Source organism: Grampus griseus (assembly GCF_964374135.1).
Source record: "Grampus griseus genome assembly, chromosome: 3".
Lineage (NCBI taxonomy): Eukaryota > Metazoa > Chordata > Mammalia > Artiodactyla > Delphinidae > Grampus > Grampus griseus.
In genome coordinates, this window is record NC_139019.1 from 115,783,023 (window position 1) to 115,807,693 (window position 24,671).

At 42.4% G+C, this 24,671-nt stretch overlaps 1 protein-coding gene across 1 annotated transcript; it reads right to left on the reverse strand.

Annotated features, from left to right (window-relative positions):
- DNAJC18 (DnaJ heat shock protein family (Hsp40) member C18) lies at positions 1-24,264 on the reverse strand. Its single transcript, XM_082651205.1, has 8 exons — positions 24,161-24,264; positions 22,309-22,495; positions 16,699-16,844; positions 13,185-13,370; positions 11,995-12,104; positions 10,870-10,979; positions 7,975-8,147; positions 1-3,347 (listed from the first exon to the last, which is right to left on the reverse strand). The coding sequence occupies exons 1-8, from the start codon at positions 24,198-24,200 to the stop codon at positions 3,223-3,225; spliced, it is 1,077 nt and encodes a 358-aa protein (XP_082507331.1). The 5' UTR covers positions 24,201-24,264; the 3' UTR covers positions 1-3,222.
- Positions 24,265-24,671: the final 407 nt, after the last annotated feature.

Sequence of the window (24,671 nt, forward strand, 5' to 3'; positions counted from 1 at the left end):
TTTATTTCTGTTAAAATACACTCAATCCAGATGTAATGGATCAGGTGACCAGATTTTTCAGGATTCTTACTCCACCAGGAGCTGATTCCATCTGTGTCAAACCTGGCTCTGGTCACAGAACATTCACATCTTTAATTCCAAATACTGAATGTGATGCAAAAGATGTAATCAATATGTAACACACAGGTATATAGTTACTTGGTGGTCACTGCACGAGGTTATCAACAATGCAGGCTCAAAAAATAAGATGTATAATAAGTTGGTCCTTTCCAAAAATAAATATATTAGGACACTAAGCTTATACCTTAAAGGAATCCAAAATAAATACTAATTAAGCGCTAGCTCCTGTGAGGAACAGTGCATGCAGACAATGAACCCGCGTGTGTGGCTATTCGTAACAGAAAGCTCTGGAATCCCAACAGTGCCTCCTCACAAAGCCAGTCCTGAGTGTGAGGATGTAAATGAGAGTAACACATAGCTTGGCTAGGCTGCTGGATTCCACGTTCCAGTGGGGTTTGGAGTTCGGCGTAATTTCTAATAGTTTCCAACAGAAAGAACAGCAATGGCATTTTCTTGCTGGACACTTCTCCCAAGCTGTGAGGCCTGGAGCTGATCAAGGAAGTTCAGAAGTCTTCTAGTTTGAGCAGATGAACCCCAGGGTTGCTAATCTGGGGACACGGATTCCTTTAAACTGCAGTGCCCCTTGTGATGAGAAGGGGTTTCATCCCACCTTCCTCACTGTTGATCATTTAGTGCAGAGGGCACTTCCATTCTTACGAGAGCTTCGCCTTCTGCTCGAGCCTCAAGCCCTATTTCTTAGCCCCACTCCCATCACGCATCTCCAGTCTGCATTTGTGCTCACAGAAATAGTCTAGAGTTGCATGCCAAGTTCTGAGAGCAAGAATACGCCATGCCTAGAGAGTTTATATATAATAAAAACTTTCCAAATGATGTAGGCAAGAGGAAAATGCTTATTTTACCACCATGCAGACAACCCATCTAAAATGCAACCCAGGAAATTATAGTTTAACAATATTCTGGACAGTACCAAATAGATTAAACTATCCTTCAACCCAAAGCAAATACCATTCCCTTCAGGAAAACCAGATGTGAGTGTTGCAGTCTATTAGGTAATAAATAAAACAGTACCATCAGTGCTATAAAAACAGACAACAGACCTGACATTTAATGAAGTGAGTTAGTATTGCCTCTATTTAGTATCATCACAGATAACTCATCTCTGCCATGAAATCCAGGTGTGACTACACTATTCACGGGCATCTAGAGCAGAGTCTTGTACCTTGTTAAGTCAGTTTAATTAGGGCCCATTTTCTAGCAGAGATTGGGGTTGGGGACAGGGGAGCTTTGATTTTTGTGTGTACAGGAAAACAACTTTCTATAGCTCATTTGGCCCACAGGCACATTTTACCATGCAAATCCCTTCAGTCACTCAGAGGGGATCAAGGAAGCCCCCCAAAACCCAGGAGGATAGACTTCATTGGGTGACAAAATCTGACTATCTCTGGAGCTGCTCTCCCTCCCTACAGCTGAGTAGGTGCCCCTACCAGCCACCAAAGTCCCACTCTTTACCTCTGGACTCATCTCCTGACCCTGTGGGATGCCCACACGTGGGACGCCCACACGTGGGACAATACTAGATACATCTGCCTAAATCACGGCTATGCATCTGAAACGAGAAACTCTACTTTGGAAACAAGTTTTAACGTAGACTCTCCTTCCAACAGGAACTTTTCTTCCATCCCGAAGAAAACATGGAGTGTAGACTACATTTACCTACTGATCCTTCCAGGTTCAGATTCATGATATAATCTGGGCAGCTCAATCCTGGTAGCTCACCTCCACAGGAAGGCCCAGAACCACACAGTCCAGGCAACAACTTCCGTCCTCCTTGTCACCAGTGGGAAGAGCTGCCTGCTTTTGTTTTGTACACAGAAGTGGTGTAGAGAGGTGTCCTGAGCGGATATAGCACTGCCATAGAAAGGATACAGGATCCCAGGGTGGGGGGAGGAGCATCCTTGGGAAAGATTCTGCTTTAACCAATATGGCTAGAATTACCTGAGCAATGGGGATGATCACACACTTCCTACTTGATAGTCGGCCTACCATCTAGCTCTGTCACAACAAGTTGTGTGACCCAGTTCAACCATGCATCCTCTCTGGGCCAATGTTCTCATTCCATACCAGGCACTCAACAAATGTTGACTACATGAAAAAGCATCTCCTATCACAAACTACAGGGCACTGGGTTAAACAAAGTGACTGCTGGGGCCAACGCCAGACCCCCATAGCCTCAGACTGAGGGTCTTTCCCTTCTATCTCTAGGCTTGAGCAAACAGCCCAGCTGGCTGGCAGTGCCTCCTCTTAGGTCTGACCACTGTACCTCTGTGGGGTGTAGGGACTCAGCTCAAGTGTGATGCTGCAAGGGGAAATGTCAAAAAGAACATTCTCTGAGTTCTGTGATGGACTAGGGAACCTGCACTGAGCAGCTGAGACTTAGTCTTGCATTTTACCTTCACCCCTGGCCCCTGCTTCCATGTCCATTGAACTGTTTCACTCAATAACTTAATTTCTGGGCTCTCTACAAGAGAGAGGGTTAAGGAAGTAAAAGAAACTCAAATTAGGCAGTTTGCTAATGCTAGTAACTCTGAACAGAGATTAGACAAATAGAAAACTGTGGACTAAAACAGTTTACATTTCTCCACATTTCCCTTAGAAAATGGAAAGTTGAGTTGTTCCAACAGCTGAATCTGGTGGGGAGACGATGACTCTAATGAAGGGAGAGGTGTAATTCTCAGTGCACATTGTAAACAACCAATATTAAGCTGCTTTGGCTAAGCCTAGGAATGACTGGCTATTGAGACTTCACTGAAGGGAAGAAGAAAGAAAATATGAATCTGCTCTGGGGTGCCCTGAACTACCTTTCTAGAGGCAGGGTAGGCGCAGAGAAGGGGGCTGAATCTAATGCTTTGCCATTAATTCAATTTAGATGACCTGCTCCTGGCCCCCAGAGCCAATCCCCGGGAAGGAGTCTGTGATGACAAGTCTGGCTCCATGCTGAAGCACCTCCAACTCTGCCCACCAAACAAAGTTAGCAAATTGTAAAATGTTCATCATTTCCTAATTTTGTATTATACAGTGGAATTAGGAACATAAACAGTAACACGTAGCAAAACCCCGAGCCTGCATAGGACTACCATCCTCTCAGCCACCTCTGCGTAGGCCAATCAGTTTGGAAAGTTTTTCACAGTTTTCAAGTTTCAGTGACTCTGCCTTCTGTTTCAATCGTTCATCTCTGTATAATCCTGCCAAATTGGTCAACTCTGACTCTGAAAGATAAAAGAGGTAACAATTCATGAAGAAAGTTGAGCTCCTCTGTTTCACTTCAATACTTCTGGAAGCAAAGCTCCTTTTACTTTAATGCTTTTTCTTTCAATTAAACTTAAGAAACACTCATTTACTCAAGAAACACGTATCAGGCAGCTACGCTACACCAGGTGCTGAGGATTAAGGGACACCTGTGATCCTGAAGTCCAACAGTATCTGTGCTCTATTACAAAAGCACTGGACTTAGTTCTTATCAATAGAACATTTGGCACCAGACTTAGGAAACCTGCACGCGTGCGGTAAGAGGAGACCCTGTTTCAGGGCTTTCCTACGAATGGTATTCAGATGGCAGTTGGGAGAGAATGGAGTCCAATCGCCTGTTCCTGTCATCTGAAACAAAGACAGCTGCTTCATCCTTCCCTCTGCATTGCTGGATCATAACTCACATATGCGGACCGACACAGAGCCCTCCACCGGCAGGCACGCTTCTATAGAAGGCCAGGTTGCTGGCGGCGTTCTTCATTCCCTCACCACATGTGGGGCCCCTAACTCAAAGGCCAAAGGCTGCTGGGCTCTTTTAAAAGTGAAATCATCTGGATCCGGTGACCTCTGTCTCCTCGAAGAAACGTATTTCATTTTCTCTTCATGGTGGAGAAAGTCATTCTATTTTTAACCAGAATATAATCTCTGCTGTCCTCCCGGACTCAACAGTGGTTTGGCTGCCTCTCTTTTTTATTCTTTTGTATAGTTTCAGAGACATTCGTAGGAAGGAATACCTGAAAAGCAACTCCAGAGACGTGTTGTGTATTAACATGATGGCATGCTTCGAGGGCCTGCGTGGCTTCTGAAAGCCTCAAATAGCAGGCAGCTACTCAATGTTTAAAGGACCACACTTGTGAAAATGCTATTTTAATCATTCTGAAATATGTCTATCCATTCTTAGTCATCTTGCTGACAGATTTTGTTTTTCTTGGTGGAACAAGAGGCACCTGTCTGATTAATCAGCAAACTGCCTGGAAACAGGACTTAATAGCTAGCCAGAGGGAACAATGCGCAGTGGTTTCTGAATAAGTCTCTATCAACCAAAATACAGGCATTTCTGCTCACAATGGTTCTGTTCACACCAAGTAAGGCCCAAAGTGCAGATTAAGTGCAGGACTCCAGGGTGAGGGGTGGGTATGCATGAAAACCCACCCTCTGTGATGGGGGTTCAGAGGTTGAGCCCTGGCCCAGCAGTTGCTTGGCAAACAGGGGGTCTCCTAGGCTCTAGAACAATGTGCTCTCACCCCGCGGCGTGGGGCCTGCAGTGCGCGCCAGCCAGAGCTTGCCCCCCACACAGGCATCCTCGCAGGTGACGTGGCTTCATGGCGGATCATACACTGCACCCAAATGAAAGCCCTCTGCTCCTTCGTTCTGCCCAGAGCTAGGCACTGACTCCATTTGTCTGGCTTCTTTGGCATGTGGGAAACCTGTTCAAGAGGGCTCTGTGAAATCAGGCTGTCCCTTTGGTCCTCTGAGTCACAGTTACACCAGTACATAGAGCAGATCCTATGGCTTTGCTTTTCCTTGAAACGATTTCCTTAGGTTTTTTGTTACTGACCTTATCCAAATGTCTCATTGCCTGAAATCTCATTCCAGAAAACATTAAGGGCTAGTGATTCTTACTGTTTTATACACTGACAACCACTGTAATAAGCTGATGAAAGAGAACTGCACATATATGAATGCTTTTCTCAAAACATGACGTTGCTTTTTTAAAGTTCATTGAAACCAGTTTTCAATGCTCCAGAGATTGAGAGCAATGACCTTGCTCTAGAGCAATGACCTTGCACAAGGGCAGTGTTTCAAGGAACTATGTCCCACACCCCCATGATCATGCTTGGAGAAACTTCTCTCCAAACTGCCAGTGAATCCTTTTGCACTTCAATGAACAAAAGGTCAACTCAATGAATATGTTACTTTTCACAAGTTCTGTTAATATTCAATAACTTCTAAGAAAAAACAAAATCTTTGGCAGGGGCAGGATCAAGAGAACATCTTTTCTTCTCTGCAAAATGTTTCCCGTGCCCTGAATGCCAGTGTAATAGATGGACAGAGCATTGCACCTTGAAGGTAAGCTGACTCAGGCAAATTGCCAAGAGAGGCAAGTCCCAAAGCCTCTCTCAAAAACACTCTGCATGCATGGGCTTCCCTGGTGGCGCAGTGGTTGAGAGTCTGCCTGCCGATGCAGGGGACGCGGGTTCGTGCCCCAGTCCGCGAAGATCCCACATGCCTCAGAGCAGCTGGGCCCGTGAGCCATGACCGCTGAGCCTGCGCGTCCAGGGCCTGTGCTCCGCAACGGGAGAGGCCACAACAGTGAGAGGCCCGCATACAGCAAAAAAACAAAAAACAAAAAACTCTGCATGACAGCCCAGATCAGAGTCCTGACAGCTGGAAGACCCTGACAGATCCCAACGACCATCATGATCCAGCCTCATAAGACAGTGCTGCATCCAGTCAAGCAAGGCCAAGCAAGGTCTGGATTCGGTCAGGATCCAAACACTTACTATATGCCAGACACCATGCTAAGCGTTATACTCATACCATCTTCTATAATCCATACAACCTCCTTGGGAGGAAGAAAGCAGAGAAAAGAAATTAACAAAAGATTTTAAAAGACAGTGGCTAACTTTGCTAAAAACAGTTTCCATTAGGTATTTTGCCAAGAGTGAACTTTGTTCTCAAGCGGGTTTATTTTTACAACCTCCATGTGCTAAATTTAACCATGCTGGCTGCACTTGCTGCTGGATCCGGAGGGCAGATGCTGCTTGTTCTCAAATGGCACTTGGGTTGTGTGGAGGCTCCGGATGGCCACCATCCTTAAATGCCAGAAATAGATTTTTAAGGGGTGTGTGCTGATAACCCCCGGGTTGGAACTTGTGGGTACACGCATCATGCTCACCCACTGGATCTGTTTATACCTGGAGAGTGCCAAAGCCCTGAAAGTAGGCCTCATGAGGATGGCGACAAAAGCCTAGAAGCCACCTTAGGTGTAATCCTTACCATGAGCCCTCTGCATAATTTCAAAACCCTCTCAGAGTCTAAAATAATGGAGACTCTTAGGACATACACTGTGGGCTTCACCTGATTTGGATCCACGTTTATAATGCCTTTAAGTGTAAGGCCTCTATCTTGCTCCAAAATTCTTTCCTGATTTTTGAAACTTGCAAAACCTAGTTTAACAGTGGGTAGGGGTACTTCTTGACCCCTCAGTTTTTTCAATAAAAAAGCAACTTCCTCCTCCTGCTGAATTCCCCCTTACATCCAAGTCATTGCCTACCAAGCTCCTAATGCACCTGAGAGGTCAGGTGGGCTCTGCCCTACAGGAGTAGACGGCAGAGATAAGGTCCCTCAGGGGCAGGGTTAGGACACTAGCCCTGCTCAGTGATTCCTAGTCCTCAGCAGTTTCACTGTCTTCCAGTCCTGAGAATCCTCTCTTCAAAAGACATTTGTGGAGCATCTGTTCTGAAGCAAAGACTGTGCCAAGGGCCTGGGACACAAAATTAGTAAGACATGGTTTTTGCCCTCAGAGAGCCCAGAGTCCAGCAGGGAGACTGTCATGTACCTACAGAACATGTTAACATGGTGAGGGTGGCACTGTCTTAGCAGGATGAGCAAAGTGCTTTAAAAACACAGAGGAAGGAGAGACTAACTTGGGGTGGAGTTGGGATGCATGATGGGTCAGCGAGGGCTTAGCAGCACTGTGACTGAGGATCTAAATTTATCAGGCACTGTTAGATGTTTAACAATACCCAGTGACAGACAAGGTTTTAAAAAATGAGTTAGTTTGCTTTTTAAAAATTAACCAAAGCCAAGTTTTATAAGATACAATTACTAATGGATATGTGTGTGTGTGTGTGTGTGTGTGTGTGTGTGTGTGTGTGTGTGTGTGTGTGTGTGTGTGTGCACTCCCCATGAACACTCACTGGGTTTGGAAGCCAACACTGTCACCCCCATTGTCTCCAGGGAAACAGTGTGGAAGGCCTGCTCCTGGGAGAGTAGCTTTTATTCTGTGTGGCCACAGCTGATTGGAGGGGAAGAGAAGGGGCACCAAACTCAATAACAACAACCTATAAAACTTTGGTTAGGTTGGATCAATCAGATTTCCCTCTGGGAAATGTGAAATTAGGAAACCATGGACCAAACCAGCGAGCTACTTAAACAGGAAACTTGTGATGTAGAAAGGGGCCAATGACTTGTGGGGTTGGGGAAGTTGGGAGAGTGAATAGGAGGGTAGCAACCAAAATAAGCCATGGCAAATTAAGGCTGTGAAGGAGGAGAGCTTGAAAAAGCAAAGAAGTTGGCAGAGAGAGGAGAGAGGGCAGATAGGCAGAGAGATGTAGAGACTCAGAGACAGACAGACAGATAGGCAACTAGTACTGCCGAAGTTCCTAAGATTTCCCAGTCCTGGCCACATGTATCCTGTCAATAAACTTCCCTTTTTTGGTAATATCCTGAATGGGCCTCTGTCCTATCCCTGTTCACGTAAACATGAGTAGCTCAAACAAGGAGAGAGAAGGGATCAGGAAGCTTGGGATGCCTCAGGTTGGAAGCATGGCACCAGCTGAAGCCCCTTTTAGAGCATCTTACTTTGTTGTTTCTCCTTCCAACAACTTGTCTGGATGTAATCAATGTAATCCTTTTCTATCGTCTTCTCCAGGTCACGCAGAGATGCTCCTCTGTAGGCCTTGTCAAAGTTTTTATCCACAAAGTAAGGCACCTGTAGGTTCTGGGTTTCTCTAGAAATGGTGTAGCCCAAGGTCCTGAAACAAGGAGAGAGAGGCTCAGGTATGCTTGTGATACTTGGCAGTATCACTTTTAGCACTGGCCTCACAGAGATCATTCACACAATCACCTCTTCATGGGGCAGATGCAGATATCATTTTCTAATACATCTAACATTTATTATTGCCCAAGCAAAGCAGTAAGTGTAATGTCATCATTGTTGCTATTATGTGAGCATATTAAATGGATTCAGTCTCCACATATTTATTTCCTTAAAGGATTCACCTCCCTCTCTTCTCTCTCTCTTTTTTTTTTTTTTGCGGTACACGGGCCTCTCACTGCTGTGGCCTCTCCCATTGCGGAGCGCAGGCTCAGAGGCCATGGCTCACGGGCCCAGCCGCTCCGCGGCATGTGGGAACCTCCCGGACCAGGGCACGAACCCATGTCCCCTGCATCGGCAGGCAGACTCTCAACCACTGCGCCACCAGGGAAGCCCTCTCTCTCTTTTTAAATTTAAAACATATATCATGAAGGTTTGTCTTACATAATTATGAAATGATTACCACAATAGGTTCAGCTAACATTCATCTTCTTATATAGATACAGTAAAAAGAAAAGAAAGAAGACAAGAATAAAGGAAAAAAAACCTTTCTCCTTGTGATGAGAACTCTCAGGATTTACTTTCTTAACTTTCCTATCATTTCCTATCATACAGCAGCGTTACTACTGTAACACTGTGTTGTACCTGACATACCTTGTACTTACTTAACCTATAACTGTTAGTTTGTACCTTTGACCATCTTCCTTCAATTCCCCTTCCCTCTCTCCTCCACCTTCGGTAACCAGAAGTCTGATCTCTTTTTCTGAGTTTGTTTTTTTTTTTTTTTTTTTTTAGATTCCACATATAAGTGAGATCATACGGTATTTGTCTTTCTCTGACTTATTTCGCTTAGCATAATGCCTTCAAGGTCCCTCAATATTGTCACAAATGGTAGGGTTTCTTCATTTTTTATGGCTGAATAATACTCCATAGTGTGTGTGTGTGTGTTCAGGTTGTCTCCATGTCTTGGCTACTGTAAATAATGCTGCTGTGAATATGGGGGTGCAGCTATCTGGATTGACCTCTCTTAGACTGCTTTCTGTGTTAAAAGTAGAATGCTGAATGCTTAAAAAACAATTTGTATATTGTATAGGACCTAGCATGGCACCTGGCGCAGAGTGGCTATTGGTAAATGTTGGATGAATGAAATGATTGTTACTATAAACTATTTAAAAATAACCAGACAGCTTATACCAACTTAGTTCTAATTTTTAGGACATGATAAAAAGTACTTTACACATAGCCATTAGGTGAGAACTGCAAAAACTAAGACAAAATATTTCAATGATACCTCCAGGCTAACTCTCAGTGGGTCTAAGATATCCAAAGGTGTCTGGTGCTCAGAAACTTTAACAGGTCTGGGTTAATTGAAGTCTAACCATAAGAAAGTACAGAAGGGAGTTCAAATTCAAGTTAAAACAATGTGATGGCAATGTGCAAAATCCAAGCTGATTTTGTCCAAATTGGACAAAATCCATCTTAAAGGAGTTATATCTGACCTTTTCCTAGCCTTTTCCTTTGATCTCTCAACTTATGGATCTTGCTGGATGTCTAAGAGCCATGACTGCTCTTGCCTCCCTCTGGGAAGCTGTTATCAGGGTAGCTTCCTGTCTGTCCCACTGGCCTGACAAGAAAGGAGGTAGCAGTAGCATATGGAGAAATATGGGAAGTCAGGAAATAAGAGGGAATCAGGCCATTGTGTCCTGACAGCAATAACCTCTCTCTGAGTCTCAGCTTTCCTCTCTATAAAATGAAGATATTGATATAGAATGATAGTCTTTAGTCTACAGTGATCACCAACAAGAGCTCTTCCTGTTAGGTACGGTTCCATGGAGTCCACATTTTGAAAGGTTTTTGTCTGCTAAACTATAATAGTAATGACTCATTTCCCATTATTAATTAAAAAAAATAATCCAGTGATTCTCAGAGTTTAGTATGGACCAGAATTATCTGGAGGGCTTGTTAAAACTCATATTGCTGGTTCTCACCCCTAGAGTTTCTGATTCAGTAGATATGGAGTAAGGCCTAAGAGTCTGCATTTCTAACAGGTTGGCAAGTTAATGCTGATGATGCTGGTCTAGGGATCAAATTAAGAACTGATTTAACTGAAATAATTAATTGAAGAAATTAAAAAATTCCTATCAGAGCTCAAATTTTCCATGCAATACAAACTTTATAATGATTTCTATATTTTTAGCAAAAGCAAAGAAATGAGATACTATGGTTTGACTGTATAGCCTTATGAATAAATGTACTATTCTTGCAATTTCTTAAATTGGAAATAATCACTAGATCTTAGTTACTATGTTCTCAGACTCACAGGGGTCCAGCGATACTATCACAAGCTCAGTAAGGTCCTTTTTAACTCTAAAGTGGAATGTTAAGGATTTAATCTGAACCTGGAGTTCGTCTATTAATCCTTCAGAAACCAGCCATTGCTATTGGGCAGCTGACCAGATGATGTCGCTGTAGAACAAAACAATCCAGGTCCTGAGTGCCTCGGAAACTGCCTAAAGAACAATATTTTTGAGTCTCTGCATTATTACTATCCAGCTGTTCCTTTAAACACAAAATCAGTGTTTTCTACAACAAAAGGTGAAATGGAATGTTAGTAATGTACCAGCTTGTTGTTAAGAAATATTTATAAAGATTTGACTTACGATTTATAGAATAGACTATATGGGGGATTAGCAGCTAGCAGCTGAGTAATCACAGATATAATCACAATCACCAGAACTGGAAGTAACTGAATAAATGCAGAATATGTAGTCTGAAAAAGAAAAAGCATTTGGTGTAAGTGCTCTTCATCAATATAAAGCTTATTGAAAAGAGAACAGTTTTCCCAAAGAAAATATGAATTACTGATGTACTGCACATAGCCCAAGGCTTTTCTGGGAAGGTTGTACTTTCTGCTGAGAGGTACCAAACAGCCCCATTCTGTCTGCTGAAAAGGCTGAACAAGGCCCACCTACAATCTGGATTGACACTCAGTAATCCTTCTGCAGCCCCCTTTTCTAAGACCAATGAAGCAGACACCTGTGCGGGAGCTTGCCCAGACTGTGACTCTCATGAGGTCATGTTATTATGCAACTCTGTTGCCTTGGCCTCAGCTGAACGGACTGTGGGACATCTTGGGGACATCAAACCGTAGCAGGGATGATCACATTCTCCCTCCTAAGCATCTGGGATTGAGATTCATCACCATTCACTGCTAGGCAGTCACTTGAAGAAAGGACACATACTCTCAGGCACTGTAGACTGGACATTTGCAAGGGGAAGCAGAAAAGCCAGGCTGCTTAGAGAGAACAAAACAGATGCAGGCAGGCAGGAAAACAGGAGACAGTCTGGCCCCAAGAGTCATGGAGAGCACAGCTGCATGGGGGCCTGACAGCACCCCAGTTCCTGGTTCCCATCTGACATAAGGCCCAGCAAGCTTCCTGCCCTTAAGCTTCATGAGACTCCCTTGATCTCTTACCTTAAACCACCTTTAGTATTGAATATTTTGAAGGGGGTTCCTATTCTCTGCAGTCAAGAAAACGTTTTTCAAGACAGCCCCATAGGTGAACAGATTTCCAGGGACAGTCACCAAAGAATGGATGGGGGAGGAGGTACCATTCTGGCTTATTTGGGCCAATTATCCAGCTCTTCTTGCCAGGCTTCTGCTTTCCTAAAGCACATTTTAGCAACATATCTCAAGTTGAACTTCAAAAACCTGATCATACTACATAAAGGTCAGCTCAGTACAAGTGTTTATGGGCAGCTCTTGTCCTGTCCTCCCCAGGTACCTGAGGCTTATCTTCTTCCTCTTCCTTCCGTGTCTGCATCCTCTCGTGTCGGTGCCGCCGGTGGTAATAGTGGGAGTCATCTGTCACGTTTGAAAACATATGAATGTTTCCTGGAAAAGAAAGAAAAATACTTAGTATGCATTATGGCAAACACCCCTTCCTTGCCTTTTCCAAGGTCTTTGCTTCCAACTAGGTTCTCTGAGGGTAGAGTATTGTCCCATTTTACTCAGTAGAAAAATACAACAGTAGGTATGTCAAGTGAACCAGCTGGAAATGGGACATGCTTAGCTCTCTCGCCCTTATTTAAATAATCCTTTGTAACCAGTGAGTGAGAGAACCCCAAGAGGCTAAGAAAGAAAGCACTTGGGCCACGAATCCTGTCTGACATGCTCACGTCTGCCTCCTTGCCCAATATCAGATTATGTCACTAGTATCTTTAATAGCACCTAACAAAATTCAATTTACTTGGGCTTCCCTGGTGGCTCAGTGGTTGAGAGTCCGCCTGCCGATGCAGGGGACACGGGTTCGTGCCCCGGTCCAGGAAGATCCCACATGCCGCGGAGCGGCTGGGCCTGTGAGCCATGGCCGCTGAGCCTGCGCGTCCGGAGCCTGTGCTCCGCAACAGGAGAGGCCACAACAGTGAGAGGCCCGCGTACCACAAAAAAAAAAAAAAAAAAATTCAATTTACTTCCCAGGCATTTAATTAACCCAACTTCCAACTCTCTGGGGGTACTTTTCTAACCTTTACCTTTATATAAATGCTATTTTGCAATAATGATAATACAGGCATTGCTTCTAATTTATAAAACACTTAAAAAAATATCCAATCCTCACAGCAGCCTTGTGAAGTTGGTATTATCAACCCCATTTTTAGGTAAGGAAACAAGATCAGATGGACTAAGTCAAAATCATGCATAGTTGGATGGTGGAGACATGCCTTCAACCCCAGATTATCTGATTCCAAAGTTTGCTGTTGCCACCATACCACAGTCCCTCTATTCAGATCCTCAAACAGATCCTCAAAATATATATGAATTTTTTTTTTTTGGCCACGCCGAGCAGCATGTGGGATCTTAGTTCCCCAGCCAGGGATCGAACCTGCACCCCCTGCAGTGGAAGCATGGAGTCTTAACCACTGGACTGCCAGGAAGTCCCTATGACTTCTTAAACAATAATTTTGGGATACTAACCTGTAGGAAAATGTCCTCCAAAGAAGACGTTGAACAGCTCTTCTGGAGTGATGTCGGCTTCAAAGTCCCTGTAATAATTATAAGGTCTGGCTCGAGGGGTAGTGAAAGTCACCTGTTCATCTCCATATTCATCATAGCGGAGTCTCTTGTCAGGATTGCTCAGGACTGCAAAGGCATTTCCTATTGCTGCAACAAAAACAAAAAGCATCTGAGTACATAGTCTTTGCTGTAGCTGAGGGTGATCATAGTAGTAGCAACGAAGAGCCCGGAGTTGATTGGTGCTGGACAACTTCACAGTGACCCAAGGAGAGGTGCTTGGGCCTAGAAAGTTCACCAAAGTGCTTGCCCTTGAAATCTTCCATGGTCTAGTCTGATAAGCCTGAAACAACACTGGACTCAAGATGAACTAAGAAGTACTGTTCTCCGTCATCAAAAATGTGTTATTTCACTTGAGAGCAGTAGTTTATGGTTGGAAACAGCTCCTACATAAGTAGTGGTATTCTAACATGAAGTCACATACAATCTCCTGAATAAAATAATCAGTAAAAATCCTCCTGCTTGGCTAAAAGCAAAGTCCTCACTCATCAGTCTTATTTCAGTTTACTTTTATTTTTTTGGCTGTGTTGGGTCTTCGTTGCTGCGAGCGGGGGCTATTCTTCATTGGGGTGCATGGGCTTCTCATTGCAGTGGCTTCTCTTATTGTGGAGCACAGGCTCGAGGCACGCGGACTCAGTAGTTGTGGCACATGGGCTTACTTGCTCCGCAGCATGTGGGGTCTTCCCGGACCAGGGATTGAACCTGTGTCCCCTGCATTGGCAGGTGGATTCTTAACCACTGTGCCTTCAGGGAAGTCCCTCAGCCTACTTTTAAAAATGGTCTTTAGGGCTTCCCTGGTGGCGCAGTGGTTGAGAGTCCGCCTGCCGATACAGGGAACACGGGTTCATGCCCTGGTCCGGGAAGATCCCACATGCCGCAGAGTGGCTGGGCCCGTGAGCCATGGTCGCTGGGCCTGCGCGTCCGGAGCCAGTGCTCCGCAACGGGAGAGGCCACAACAGTGAGAGGCCTGCATACCACAAAAAAAAAAAAGCAAACAAAAACAAACAAACAAAAATGGTCTTTAGAAATTAAGAAATGTATCTCCAGGGAATTCCCTGGCTGTCCAGTGGTTAGGACTCTGTGCTTTCATTGTCGAGGGCCTGGGTTCAATCCCTGGTCAGGGAACAACAACAACAACAAAAAAGTATCTCCAACGTCTCAAAGAGGGATCAAAGACTGAATAGATTACATATGCATACCATCACTTCTCCTCCCTATGCACAAATGTGCAAGCTTTTTCCAATTTCATTTAAACATACAATCAGTACCAACAATCAAAGAAATCTTAAAAACAAATTTTAAGACATTCCTACCCACCTACCTTTAATTCAGTCAACACTATCAGAAACATAGTCAGAAAGAGCATTTCCTTATGATTCTTCTAGCTAGGGAATTGTATTAAATATTTATAGCAAGGGCTTCCCTGGTGGCGCAGTGGTTGAGAGTCCGCCTGCCGATGCAGGGGACACGAGTTCGTGCCCCGGTCTGGGAAGATCCCACATGCTGCGGAGCGGCTGGGCCCGTGAGCCATGGCCGCTGAGCCTGCGCGTCCTAAGCCTGTGCTCCGCAATGGGAGAGGCCACAACAGTGAGAGGTCCGCATACCGCAAAAAAAAAAAATTTATAGCAATAAAACTGCTAAGCAGAAAAAACAAACAGAAAAGCCTAAACAGAGTTGCTTAAACATTCACATCCCTTGAAATCTGGCAGATTTCTCAGAGAAATGGCATTAGTCTGTGAGGTACCTTACATGAAGGTGTGAGGAAATTGTGGGTTATCTGTTTCCTTGTAGAAACTGTGGGGAGAACTAGATTCACAATGGCACATCAACAAGGGTAGCTTGCCCACTGAGGTAAAAGCTGACTTTAAAAAATGTCTCAGATCTATTTTTTTACTTTTTCTTTTGAAAAATTTCAAATCTCCAGAAAAGACGAAAAAATAGTATAATAAAAACCTTTACATTTATTCATCAATTGTTAGCATTTTACCACATTGCTTTCCTCAACTCTCTACACATACACATATAATATGTATTCATTTTTTTTGCTGAACCACTTGAAAGTAGGCTGCAGATATAATGACACTTCACCCCTAAATATTTTAGCTATGTCTCCGGAGAAGAAAGATATTCTCCTACATGATCACAACATCATATCATAGCTAAGAAAATTAACATCAATTCATTATCACCCAGTGAATCCATGCAAGGTTCATGAGTTACATTTGGTTTCATGTATCTTTAGTTACTTTTAATCTAGAACAGTCTCCCCACCTTTTTTGTTTTTCATTATATTGAATTTTTTTAAGAGTAGTTCAGTGTTCTTTGTAGAATGTCCCATATTTTGATTGCTTCTTTATTAGATTCAGGTCAAACATTCTGGCAAGAATACCACACGGTATTACAACATGTAATGTTAGGTTGTTCTAGTATTGGTGATGATAAGTTGGATCACTTGGTTAAAGTGGTGACAGCTAGCTATCTCCGTTATAAAGGAAAATTTCCCCTGTGTAATCAATAAGTATTCTGTGGGTGATTATTTGACAGTATGTGAACATCCAATGCAACAACAACCTATCACCCAATAGTTTCGGCATCCATTGATAATCCTTGCCTTAATCAATGACATTCCTGAGGGTGAAGCTCTTAAGTAAGATTTTTATTTATGTGTTGGATCCAAAATATTTTTTAAGAATATATCACTGGGGCTTCCCTGGTGGCGCAGTGGTTGAGCGTCCACCGATGCAGGGGACATGGGTTCGTGCCACGGTCCGGGAAGATCCCACATGCCGCGGAGCGGCTGGGCCCGTGAGCCATGGCCACTGAGCCTGCGCGTCCGGAGCCTGTGCTCCGCAACAGGAGAGGCCACAACAGTGAGAGGCCTGTGTACCGCAAAAAAAAAAAAAAGAATATATCACTAAAAGTATCACGGAAATCAATGGAAAAAAGATTCGATCTATAACCATGTTTTTGCTCTTTACAAAGCTGTATAAAGCTTTTTCATACATGTTAATAACAGGTTTCATGAACAAATATTTTGATGGTCAAAGAAGTTTGGAAATGCTGTCTAGGTCCTACTTGCAAGCGGCCACCAACCTATAAGTTCCACAAGAGGAATCATATCTGTTTTACTCACCATGGCACCTGGCACATAGATCTTCAATAAAGATTTGCTGAATCAAGGAATGAAAGGTTCCAAAAGGTGTCACAGAGAAACCAAATATTTTTTCCAAAAGAAATTAAAGTAAGTGAATGAGGACAGGAGAGAGCTATGCTAATAATCACTATCTAAGAGGTGTGGCAGGAAAAAACAAAACCCTGCTTGTGGCCTTATAAAACAATTACAGGGGAGGCTGAAAACAACTTGCTGTGACCAAACAACATAAGAAGGGCAGAATTAAGCATTAGTTTAGGATCAGACCTTTGAAAGCATCTGTTGCTCCAGGAGCACAGTTCTTGTCAGGATGAAATTTCAGGGCGAGTTTTCGGTAAGCTTTCTTAAGCTCTTCATCACTGGCATTTCGTGAAACCCCCAGAATTTCATAGTAATTTCTGCATTTCTTGATCCTAAGAACATAAATCAGAAATATTTTTTGGTATGTCTACAAAGGCCCCTTTTGTACAATTAACTGCAAAATAGTAAATCAATCCTCTCTCCAATCTGTGAGCCCCAAAACAAACCTAAAAGAAAACTGGTGAACATGTTAATGAAACATACAATTCACTAACAATGTCCTCCTCCCAGTGAGAGCTTAATTCCTTTCCATTTATGTAAAAAACATTTTTTTTTACATAAAGTAAAGTATTTTTACAAATATTTTTACATCTAATTTTTTTTACATCTAATATTTTTTTCTTTCTATATCCCTGCAAGTGGATAGAACAAGTATACTAACCCTTATAATACTAAGGCCCAAGCTAAGTCCTCAGAGTTGAACCACTGGACAGCAAAGTCAGAAGAAATACCCTAACCATCCTTTTTTTTTTTTTTAAATCTACCTTTTTTTCTCCTTATGGCTATCTGTTTAAACTTTGTTTTAAAAAGTTAATATATTCACATGGTAGAAGAAAAATATCCAATAGTATTAAACTATATACAGTGAAAAATCTTCCTGCTTCCCCATTCCCTGTCCTCCAATCTCCTACCCTAAGAATAACCACAGTTAGAAGTTTTCTGTGGGGCATTCCCTGGTTGCCTAGAGGTTAGGGTTCTGGGCTTTCACTGCCATGGCCCAGGTTCAATCCGTGGTCAGGGAACTGAGACCCTACAAGCTGTGTGGCACAGGAAAAAAAAAAAAAAGTTTTCTCTGATTCCTATGTACAGAGAGAGTACCTGTATAGAGACTTCCCCATTTTTTTTTTACATAAATGGAAGTATATTATAATCACCCTTCTATATCTCATTTTTTTTAAACTAACAATTTATCTTGGGAATTGATCCATAACTTATATAGATGAAAAGTACAGGGATAACAGTTTAGACCACCAGAGTGTTGGTTCTGAACTTTCTGATCTAAGAAGTCTTTTATAAAATGATATAATGGCATGTTATACAGCCTCTCAAAAATTCCACTGTATAATCATGAAGGAATGAGAGTGAAAAAGGCAAATAATATCTTTGTATTATCATGAAGATAGTTTTAAACTTGCAGACCCCTCCCCAAAAGGGTCTTGGGGTTCCCAAACCACACCTTGAGAGCGGGTGGACTACAGCATGAACTCTGGAGTAAAAACGCCTTGGTTGGCATCTGATCTTGCTGTGGACTTAACTCTGTGCCTTTGTGTTATCTTCTGAAATGGGCTGATAATTACACCTATATTTCACAGCTGTTATAATTAAATGAAGTATTCATTAAAATGCTTGATAGCATCTGACATGACATAAATATTGGCTATTATTACAAATCTACCACATTCTACAGATGGTCAACAGGCACTTGAAAAGATGCTCAACATTGCTAATTGTTAGAGAAATGCAAATCAAAACTACAATGAGGTATCACCTCACACTGGTCAGAATGGCCATCATCAAAAAGTCTACAAATAGTAAATGCTGGCAAGGGTGTGGAGAAAAGAAACCCTCCTACACTGTTGGTGGGAATGTACATTGGTGCAGCCACTATGGAGAACAGTATGGAGGTTCCTTAAAAAACTAAAAATAGAACTACCATATGATCCTGTAATCCCACTCCTGGGCATACATCTGGAAAAGATGAAAACTCTAATCTGAAAAGACACATGCATCCCAATGTTCAAAGCAGCACTATTTACAATAGCCAAGACATGGAAGCAACCTAAGTGTTCATCGACAGATGAATGGATACAGAAGATGCAGTATATATATACAATGGAATATTACTCAGCCATTAAAAAGGAATGAAATGCCATTTGCAGCAACATGGATGGACATACAGATTATCATACTAAGTGAAGTCAGACAAAGACAAATAAGATATGATGTCACTTATATGTGGAATCTAAAAAAATAACACAGATGAACTTATTTACCAAACAGATACAGACTCACAGACATAGAAAACAAATTTATGGTTACTAAAGGGGAAAGCAGGGGTGGGGGTGGAGAGGAGGGGGATAAATTAAATCAGGAGTTTATAATTAACAGATACACACTACTTTATATAAAATAGATAAACAACAAGGTCCTACTGTATAGCACAGGGAACTATACTAGTATCTTGTAATAACCTACAGTGGAAAAGAATCTGGAAAAGAATATATATACATTCAGTTACATATAACACTGCTGCACACCAGAAACTAACACTACATTGTAAATCAACTATATACTTTAAAATAAAAACCTACCACATTCTTTTAAAAAGCTGCATATTCTTGCATTTTATGGATGTATGTACATTCCCTACTGATGGGCATTTAAAGTATCTCCATTTTTTTGCTACCACACAATTCAGTTAGGCAGGCAGAGACCCAGAGCCTTGTTGAAGAGTTCATAGTAAGTCAGTAACACAGTTGGGACTATAATGCAGGGTCTGGAATGTCGGTCAGGGCCCTTCCCCAAGAGCTGCCCATGAGGATCCTATGGATTCCCCACCCTAGTTTCTGATCCCTCCTTCCATGGCAGATCCTCCCCTGCCTTTCTCTTTCCCTCTCTCCCTTATCAGATATATAATTTGAAAATATTTTTTCCTGTTTTGTGGGTTGATTTTTCACATTCTTGATGGTATCTTTTGAAGTACAAAAGTTTTTAATTTTGATGAAGTCCAATTTGCCTATTTTTTCTTTTATCCCTTGGGCTTTGGGTGTCAACAAGAAATCATTGCCTAATCCATATGTCACAAAGCTTTACATTTGTTTTCTTCTAAGACTTTTATGGTTTTAGCTCTTACATTTAGGTCTTCGAATTAATTTTTGTATTTGTGTGAGGAAGGGGTCCAAGTTCATTTTTTCGCATGTGGATATCCAGTTGTCGCAACAACATTTGTTGAAGACTAGTCTTTCCCCCATTAAATTGTCTTGGCACTCTTGTCAAAAACCAAGTAACCATAAATATAAGCGTTTATCTCTGGAGTCTCAATTCTATTCCATTGATCTACATGCCTATCCTATGCTGGTGCACACTGTCTTCATTACTGAAGCTTTGTAGTAGGTTTTGAAATTGGGAAGTGTGAGTCTTCCAACTTTGTACTTCTTTTTCAAGACTGTTTTGGCTACTCTGGGTCTTTTGCATTTTCATATGAATTTTAGGATCAGGTTGTCAATTTCTGCAAAAAAGGGTAGCAGGGAATTTGATAGGTAGCAGGGAATTTTAATTTGTGTTAAATCTGTAGATCAATTTGAGGACTATTACCATATTACCAATATTAAGCCTTCCAATTCATGAATACAGGCAATCTTCCCATTTATTTAGGTCATCTTTAATTTCTTTTAATAAAGTTTGTCGTTTACAATGTAAAATCTTACATTTCTCTCATTAAATTTATTCCTAAGCATTTTATTCTTTTTGATGCTGTTATAAATGAAATTGTTTTCATTTTCAGATTGTTCATTCTTAGCATATAGAAAAATAATAATTTTTGTACATTGATCTTATACTGAACTTTACTGAAGTAATTTATTAGTCCTAATAGTTTGTGTGTGTGTGGGTATTGCTTAAAATTTTCTATACTAGATCATATAATTTGTGAATATACTTTTATTTCTTCTTTCCAATTTGAATGGCTTCTATTTCTTTTTTTTTTTTTTTTTTTTACTTCTTTTTGCTTAACTGCCCTGGCTTGAACTCCTAGCACAATGTTGAATAGAAGTGGCTAGAATCTTGTTCCTGTCCTGTTCTTGATCTTGGAAAGCATCAAATTACTCACCATTAAGTATGATGTTAGCTGTGGATTTTTTTTTTTAATTTAAGGAGGTTTTTTTTAAAAAAAATTCTATTTATTTGGCTGTGCCAGGTCTTAGTTGAGGCATGCAGGATCTTCATTGTGGTATGCGGGATCTTTAGTTGCAGCATGCAGGATCGAGTTCCCTGCCCAGGGATCGAACTTGGCTCCCTGCATTGGGAGTGCAGAGTTTTAACCACTGGACTACCAGGGAAGTCCCAGCTGTGGATTTTTTGAAGATGACCTTTATCAGGTTGAGGAAGTTCCCCTCTATTCTTGGTGTGTTGAATACTGTTATCATGAAAGAGTGCAGGGTTTTGTCAAAAGCTTTTTCTGCACCTATTGAAACAATCATGTGACTTTTGTCTTTTATTCTATTAATATGGTGTATTACATTTTTTGATTTTCATGTGTTAAACAACCTTGGATTCCTAGGATAAATCTCACTTGGTCAAGATATATAATCCTTTTTATATGTTGCAGAAATCTGTATCCATCTTGTGATGACTTTGTCTGTTTTTGGTTACAGGGTAATAATACTGGTCTCATAGAATGACTTGGGAAGAATTCCCTTCTTTGGTATTTTCTAAAATAGTTAATGAAGGATTAGTTAATTTGTCTTCAGACATTTGGTAGAATTCACCAGTGAAGTCACCTGGGCCTGGGCTTTTCTTTTGGGAAATCGAATTTAACCATTTCATTCAAGTTATCTAATTTGTTGACATATAATTGCTCACAGTATTCTCTTACATAATCATTATTTTGTAAGATTGGTAGTGATATCCCCTATTTTACTCCTGATTTTAGTTATTTGAGTCTTCTCCCTTTTTTTGCTTGGTCAGTCTAGCTAAAAGTTTGTCAATTTTGTTGATATTTTCAAAAAACCAACTTTTGGTTTTGTAGAACTCTATTGTTTTGCTATCCTCTATTTCATTTACTTCCACTCTATATTATTTCCTTCATTCTGCTTGTTTGAACTTAGTTTGTTCTTCTTTTTTTAGAAGATTAGGTTATTGATTTGAGATTTTTTTAAAAAATATAAACATTTATAGCTATAAATTTCCTTCTAAGTATTGCCTTAGCTGCATCCTATATGTTTTGGTATGTTGTATTTTCATTTTTTTAATTAATTTTTATTGGAGTGTAGTTGCTTTATAAGTGTTTTCATTTTCATTCATCTCAAAGTATTTTCTAATTTTCCTTGTGATTTCTTCTGTGACCTATTTGTTATTTAGGAATATGTTAATTTTCACATATGTGTGAATTACCCAAATTTTCTTCTGTTGTCAATTTCAAAGAACATACAGTGTTTGATTTTAATCCTTTTAAATTTATCAAGGCTTGTTTTATGGCCTAACGTATGTTCTATCCCGGATGATGTTCCATGTATACTTGAGAAGAATGTGCGTTCTACTGTTGTTGGGTAGAATGTTGTACAGGTGTCTGTTATGTCAAGCTCGTTTCCCCTGTCTCTCTTACAGTAGAAGCAGGGCAGTTACTTCAGATTATACCCTAACACTCCACTTCCACCTAGCCTTGCCTCTGAGGTCAAGAAGCTATTGTGCTTCAATAACAGTAATAAAAATAATAATAGCAGTCAATACTTACATAACACATCATCTGTGCCAGGCACTGTACATAAAATCACTCATTTAATCCCACCACAGGCTCACCTTTGTACTCCAAGCAGCTGCTCCTCAGTATAAGTGGCACTCCCCTCACCCTGTCGGGTCTGATTCCACTCATGCTCAGACTTCTTTTCCTTTTGTGCCTTCCTGCAGTTACAGCAACCACAGGGGTCATGACTTTCAGGAGGTCTGTCTTCTGGGTATTTGTTTCTTCTAACTGCATCAATGTAAGCTGCAAAGCAACGCACCTCCATGAGGCTTCAGTCTGACCTGCAAATCAACTTTGCTACTGGCCTTAGCTATCTGGGAGGCTGCCTGTAGGCAAATGAGTGTGAGGCCCAGGTTACTGACATCATGCTGACTTCTAAACACCCATACAAAGCTGAAGAAACATCTTCCTTGAGAAAACAATACAGAGGCAACCATGAAAAACTTTTAATGCCAGAAACATGAAGCATAATAATGTCCACCATACCTACAGTCATCAGTCAGCAAATAATCTTCACTCAGAGCCAGTAAAGGGGCTCAAGAGGCATCTGCCCAATACCTTGGCTTTAGGGCAGCACAGGGGAAGCCTATTTCTCTGTGGTCCATGGTCAGAAGTGAATTGATCATAACACATTATTTTTTGTCACAATGCCTCCCACCACTAAGATTTAAAGTAGAAATGAGTTCAATTTTTTAACTGACAGTTATAAAACTAATATGTACAATACATTTGGCTAGATAGATCAAGGAGATATATGCATAAGACCTAATCCTGACCACAAGGAGGATATAGTTTAAAGGAGAGGATTTAATTAATCATAATGCCTGCAGAGTACAAAGAGGGCCATAGCAATATAGTCAAAGAAGGCAGAGTACTCGTGTCCTGTATGGAGGATCTGGGTAAGATTTTAAAAACCCTTTTTCCTGCTTAACATCTCTTACTGACTACCCACTACTCGGTGTCCAAATTTCTTATCATGGGCCCAGCCTGTCTCTCCAGCCTCAAATCTCAACACAATTTCCTTTGTAGTCTATGCTCTAGCCACACCAAACTCCCTTCAGACCATCAATGCTTTCTCTTTTCTCTGTGCCTTTGCACATGCTGTTCCCTCTGCCTGCAAAACTATTCTCTAAGTAGGTCTGGCTAACTCCAACGCATCCTTCATGTCATCATACGTAACACTTTCTTCATGAGGCCTCTGACACCCAGGCCACGCTGAGTGCCTAGTCAGTATGCCCCTCAAACCTACGACCTTGCTGTGTAGCCCAGGACATTCTGGCCCTGTTTTGTAACTGACTGTTTACCTGTCAAACTTCCTTAGTAGACTTAGAGTTCTGTGGGCTCCGGGGCCCATGTCTGTCAAATCCCGCTGCAGGATCAGCATAATGCAGAGTACATAATAGGCACTGCCTCAGTACTCTTTGCCTGACTGTAGGATGGAAAAAGCTGGCCCATCCGTCCTGATGCTGGATGCAGGGACAAGACCAAACCCAGGCCGAGGGTCAGGCAGCCCAGTTTGGAGGCGAGGATAAGGACCGGGTAAGCAAGCTGCGGGAAACCGCGTCACCCCGCTGACCCCGGCGCAGGCGGGCCTGACAGCTGCAGGCCCTGGGCGGGGCACGGGCCGGGGCGGGGCTGGGGGTCGGAGGCAACAAGTCGTCACGGGTGACTCTGGGTACCCGGCCGGGTCCTCAGCTTGAGCCAGCGCTCCTAGTTTCCGGATCCCAGCCCCCTGCCCTGGGAGGTCTCCCTCCTCACCAGGAACCCTACTCAGGCCCAGCATCTTCTCATAGACCTCCATCCTTCATCTCAGGCCCAGGATCTCAGCCCCTTCAGGCGCCGTCAGGAGCCCCATCCCTGATTTCAACTGACCCTGCCCTGTCCCACGCTCCGGCCAGGACCTGATACCTTCCGTCCAGCGCTCCCCGCTGCCCAGCGTCGCTGCCATACCGCTTCCCAGTCAGCAGGTCTGCCGAGCCTCCCCGCGCCCGAGGCTGAAAGGGAAGGGGGCGCCAAAAAGCGCGGGGCATGCTGGTCATTGTAGTCCAATCCATAGTAGCTGAGGGTCATTGGACTACAATTCCCAGCAGGGATCGCGCCAGGAGTCGCAGATGCAGTGGTGTGAAGGGGCGCGACCCTTGCTGCCAGTTGACTGCTTTATGGCTAGCGGCTCACAGTCTGCACCTGCGGCCACGGCGGGCCGCGCTTTTCCTCATTTGTAGAGTGGGGATAGTGGCTTTGGCCCCGCCTAACACTTCGGACGTTCAGGGAGACGCAATGAGATCCATCCTGGGAAAGGCATTGCAAACTATGGGCTAGAGGGTGGCATTATGACTATTTTTATCCTTAGGGATGTCCTTTTTAAATATAGCTGATGCCTGTTCTGTGCAAAGTGTATGTTCGGTCCTGGACAGGTTTT